The sequence below is a fragment of the Arachis ipaensis genome, chromosome B02 (genome assembly GCF_000816755.2).
Source record: "Arachis ipaensis cultivar K30076 chromosome B02, Araip1.1, whole genome shotgun sequence".
Classification (NCBI taxonomy): Eukaryota; Viridiplantae; Streptophyta; class Magnoliopsida; order Fabales; family Fabaceae; genus Arachis; species Arachis ipaensis.
The window spans coordinates 94,623,293-94,628,478 of NC_029786.2; the positions used below are offsets into that span (position 1 = coordinate 94,623,293).

At 33.4% G+C, this 5,186-nt stretch overlaps 2 protein-coding genes across 2 annotated transcripts; both read right to left on the reverse strand.

Moving 5' to 3' along the window:
• LOC107625787 (rubisco accumulation factor 1.2, chloroplastic) lies at positions 132–1,639 on the reverse strand. The gene has a single exon (XM_016328500.2). It carries the CDS (start codon positions 1,571–1,573, stop codon positions 230–232), a length of 1,344 nt encoding a protein of 447 aa, XP_016183986.1. The 5' UTR covers positions 1,574–1,639; the 3' UTR covers positions 132–229.
• LOC107628476 (transcription factor bHLH140) lies at positions 2,901–3,875 on the reverse strand. Its single transcript, XM_016331129.2, has one exon. It carries the CDS (start codon positions 3,734–3,736, stop codon positions 3,167–3,169), a length of 570 nt encoding a protein of 189 aa, XP_016186615.1. The 5' UTR covers positions 3,737–3,875; the 3' UTR covers positions 2,901–3,166.

Genomic DNA, 5,186 nt, shown 5'->3' on the forward strand with positions numbered 1-5,186 from the left:
CTCTTAATATATTATAGTATTATAATTATTAAAATATATTAAAATCAATTAGTATTGATTATAATTTTTTTAATATTGATCCTGCTTTATTATTTGCCTTATAAATATATATATATGGTAAAAGCACAACAGAAAACAAAGAATACAACTAAATCCATCTAAAAGGTGTATACAAATAGATTAAAATTACAACAACAAAATCTGAAATTTAAGACGGATGATGAATGGATTAGTTCCAGTCTTCATCACTGAGTTGATCATCAGTGTCATCCTTGGGAGGTCTAACAACCAATACAACCATTCCCAAACTTTCCTTGACGCCATTCTCCTTCAATGCTGAACCCCTCTGAACCATTAAACCATCATGACCATCAACCTTAGCCAAATAGAACCCATCATCCGCAACTACCTCCGTATTCTCTCTATCAGCCACCACCAAAATAGGCTCCTCCTTGTAATACCTATTCACCTTCCATGGCAAAATCCTCGCATCCACAAATGAAACCACAACTCCTCCTCTCCCCATCGTAGCCACCGGTTCCCACCGGGGCAAAACCACCCAGCTCCCCCACGCTTTCTCTGCCCTCACGATCCTGAACTCACCCTCGCTCCTGCACTCAAACGGTGCCTCCATAACCTCCTTTTCTCCCTTTTCCGCCTTGCATACCGGCAACACAATAACCGAGGTAGCCTCCGCCACCTCACCGTACTTCAACCTCACCACCGGCACAAGAACACCTCTTCCGACCTCGTTCCCCTTCTCTTCATCCGTGTCTCCTTCCCCCTTCAACTCCTCCAGAACCGTGTTCTTCGCCTTCTCTGTGACGGCAACCTTCAGCGCCTGTTCCAACGCAGAAGTTCTCTGATCAGAAGGGTTCTTGTGCTCCCTGCTTTGCCGGTAATACATGAAAGAGAGACAATCTCCGGGGAGAGTGTAATCGAAGCTCTCCCAACCCTTCTCCCCTCTCCTGCCAGGGAAATCTTTCATAGCGCGCGCCAAATTCTGAGCTCCCTTTCCATCGAACTTATTATCCACTATGTAACGGGCGGCGGCAGAGCGCTGGGAAGCACTCAGGAGGCGAATCTCGTAGAGAATCTCAGCGCCGCTGGTATCGAAGGCGGAGAGGACGTCAGGGTCAGTATTTGACTGTTGGAGTGACTCCCGGACTTGAGCAGCGACGACGAGGCGATTCTGCTCGACGCCGGATATGCCGGTGAGCTCTTCAATAGAGGGAGGGGTGAAGCCATCTTGGATGAGGGAGGAGATAAGGGGAGCGTACTCATGCCATGTGCCGAGTCGGTTGGCGAGAACTTCTATGCGGCCGGCGGTGTCGAGGGTGGCAAACTGCGAGGGGAGCGGTGAAGGCGGTGGTCGAAAGGGCTGGTAGAGTTGTTGCTGCTGTGGGGGTTTGGATCTGGGAATATACGGCGATGGGTTTAGAGAGGCCGAAACTGAAAATGAATGTTGTTTGTTGTGTTTGAAGGAGTGGTTGCGATTGGGGCCGTGGTTGCGGCTGTGATTGCCAGAGAAGTAGAGACTCTTCACCACGCTGCTCACTGACAGTGCCATCATCCTTCTTTCCTTTCCTTCTACCTTATCTGCTCACTTATCCTAATATATTCTAACTTTCATGAGCAGCTCTTTATTGCTATCTACTCTCTTGAATATCTTTAATTAATTTTCTTGCATTTTTTCTCTTTTGATAAGAATAAAAAAAAAAAAAAGGATAAATGTTAGAATAATTTATAAGAAGATTTGTTTAATGTATTAAAAAACACTTAGTACTCTCTAGTACTCTATTAAATACCTTAAAAACACCTAATAGTCTAATACTTCTTGGTACTCTTTTTATATATACTTACCGACACTATTAGACAAGTTAACATGGTATAAAATATATAAGCAAGTAAGTCTCTATCTATTTAGCAACCAATTTAAAGAATAATTTGTGTTATTAAATTTTAATATTATATTGTAATGCCTCACAATTTAGCATTTTATTTATTTAAATATAAATTGATTATGTTTTATTGCATATTAATTCACCATTTTTGTTAAATATTTTTTCTTAAAACTACAAAAAAAAAAAATAAAACATTTAATTAAGGTTGTGAAGTAATATCCAGTAATTATTTAATAGCAAAAAATATTTTTTAAATTGGTTGCTAATAGAGATAATAACTAAAATAATTTATCAATTACTACCTCATTATTAAGTTAATTTTTTTTTGTTACAAATTGAAATACATCTTGTGTTATGTCAGTTAATATTTTATATTAATTTTTATTTCATATCCATTTTTCATTAATATCATTGATCGATCAATTGAGAGAAAATTTAAATCGATTGATATTTTAAAATTGATAAATCGAAAAATTAATTTAATTATTACTTGTAAAATTTAGATAAAACTGTAAAAGTAACAAATTTTTTTTAGTATCCCAAAGCAAAGATATACAAGTGAATTTCTAATGGGTTGTAATTATGGTGTAATCCAGGTATATGGGCCACGGTTTCGCCCTATTTCTTATGCCAAAAAAAATTCACACCAACTGAATTTCGTGAAAAAAAATTTTTAAATGAAAATTGCACCCACCTATTTTTAGTTTGAGAAATTCAAAAATTTTAAAAGATCCCGAGAATTGTGTTTTTAAAAAATAAAAAAATTCACATATTAAAATCACAACCACCAATGACCAATTTCTTTAAGTATGAATTGAAAAAATTACAAATCGATCCATCTGTTCTTGCCATTTTGTAAACTAGTCCTCATATTTTTAGACAATTACAAAAAAGCCCGTATGTGTGAGAAATTCACACATTCTAGCATACTTTTTTAGCCGCAAAGATATCTCATAGAAGTCTCTAAACACCATAGACCATGATATGCTATATATCTCATTGACACTAATAACAAATTAATTTTTTTCTCTTAATTCACATAATTAATTTGTTCTGAATTAATAGCTAGCCATAGCCAAACATAAATGCACTGAAAGTGAGGTGCTTGTGATAGATAGTAAAAGACACCAACATCATCAACACAAAACAATTACATGTGAAGAACTAAGCAGCTCTCACTACATTACCATATATATCACGAGCCCACAAAGATAAAATAAAACACTATAATTTAATCATCATATTACAAATTAATTAAGAGATTAATAAGGTGGCCACCAATTTTTCAAAACAGAAGGATCAATATTGGTAGTGGCTTCATCACCTTGAATGCAACACTGAGATAATGGTAGCTCCGGTAAGGTCTCAAAAACTGATGAAGAAACATTTTGTTGCTGATGAAGAGGAACAACAATGTCCTGATCAGCAGGGTAACAATAATAATAGCACTGATCATTTATACTATTATCATTATTATTATTGTTGTTATTCACATGATCATAGTTCATCATCAAAGTTTGGTGAAGCCAAATCTGAGCCTTGAGGAACTTAACATAGTGAATGGCTTCTTCCAACATAGAAACAGTGTCCATCTTGCTGCCACCAGGGACCATGCTCTGAAGGATCTTGAACCTGTCACTGATTCTGTGCCTTCTTTCTCTTGCTGCCACACTTTGTGGGTCAGTTGAGAGTTTCATCACTCCCTTGTTCTTCCTCTTATTGTTGTTCATAGCATTACCTTTCTTCCTCTTGTTGTTTGGGTTTGAAGATGAGCCTTGTTCTTCTATTGATGCACATGTGATGGTGTTACCACTTGGATCAATGCAATCCATGTGCTTTTTTTTGCTATGGTAGTAGATATAGTGTGTTATATTCTAATAATTTTGGGTATGTAAGGGGGGTTGTGTCCATTTTGACAAGTATATATAGGAAGATGAAAATGAATATGAACAAGGTACAAGGATTATGATGGAAAATGGTTTGTATAATTATTTTGCTTTGTTTATGCAATTATAGCTTTAAATTGTGATCACATTTTTGTTATAGCCAGTGACGTGAAAACTATATATTGTGATTTATTTTTTGGAAAAGTATAGGTATAGACAATAAGAATACTAAATAATGTGAACAATATGTATGTTGGATATTCAATTCAATAGGTATGTAGATGATTATGTTCATTATTTTTAATTGGATGATTATTTCTTTTGATTCGATTTACTCATGCACAGTTAACAATAGTTGGATGTTCAATTCACTAGGTGTATAGATGGATATCATATTATTAAAGTTTATGAGGTAATTTGAGGGTGGAGTATTTTTTTACTTTATTGGATTATTTTTAAAACTTATTATTCACATTATTTACAAAAATCATTGTCTATCTAACAAAATTGTTATTTTTATAAATCATCCATTAAAGTATATTCGTCTACTTAAACCAATATTAAAAGTTTGACTTTCAGTTTATCTATACAACAACTTATTATTTAACTTTAAATATAAATCATATATGTAATAGATTAATTCTTATTAGTCTATCAAATTAAAAAATATTGTAAAAAAATATAAAACATATATATTAAAGAAATATAATTGTTATTGTAATGTTAACAGTAATATTCCAGCTGCAATTACAATTGTATGGATATAATTAAAGTTTTAAATATAATTTTTGACTATTAGATTTGAAATAAATTTATTTTACATGAACTTTACAAGTTATTCCATATATGAGATATAATTTTGTATTTAATCAATAGAAGGATAAAAATAAGTAAAAATATTGAAAAATACTATTTGTATACTAAAATTAGCCACTAAAATCAGTTACCAATGTATTTGTGTATAAATACATGTGTGGTTTAATTTATTTTTAATGTGTATTTATATTCTAATATGTATTTTATACTGATGGTTGACTTTGATGGCTGATTTTGGTGTACACCTAGCATAACCCATAAATATTATATTACTTCTTCACTTGATTTTTCAAATAAATGAAAGAGAAGTGATATTGTCATGTGATGTGAGTCGCCCAATCTTTGCCTTAGGATATGGACATGTTTGTTTTTTTGGTAGGGACCCGGAGCTAAAGCCCGTTGGAGAAGAACCTAGGTTCTTTTTTTTATAGTTAATACTCATATATTGCCAATAAAAAATTATAATATTATTGAACCATCCATTGCCATAGTTCTATATTGGTACAAGTTAAATAGTTTCATATTAATTAATCAATAATGAAAAAATATTATGTAACTAATTAGATTTGTAAGCTTCATT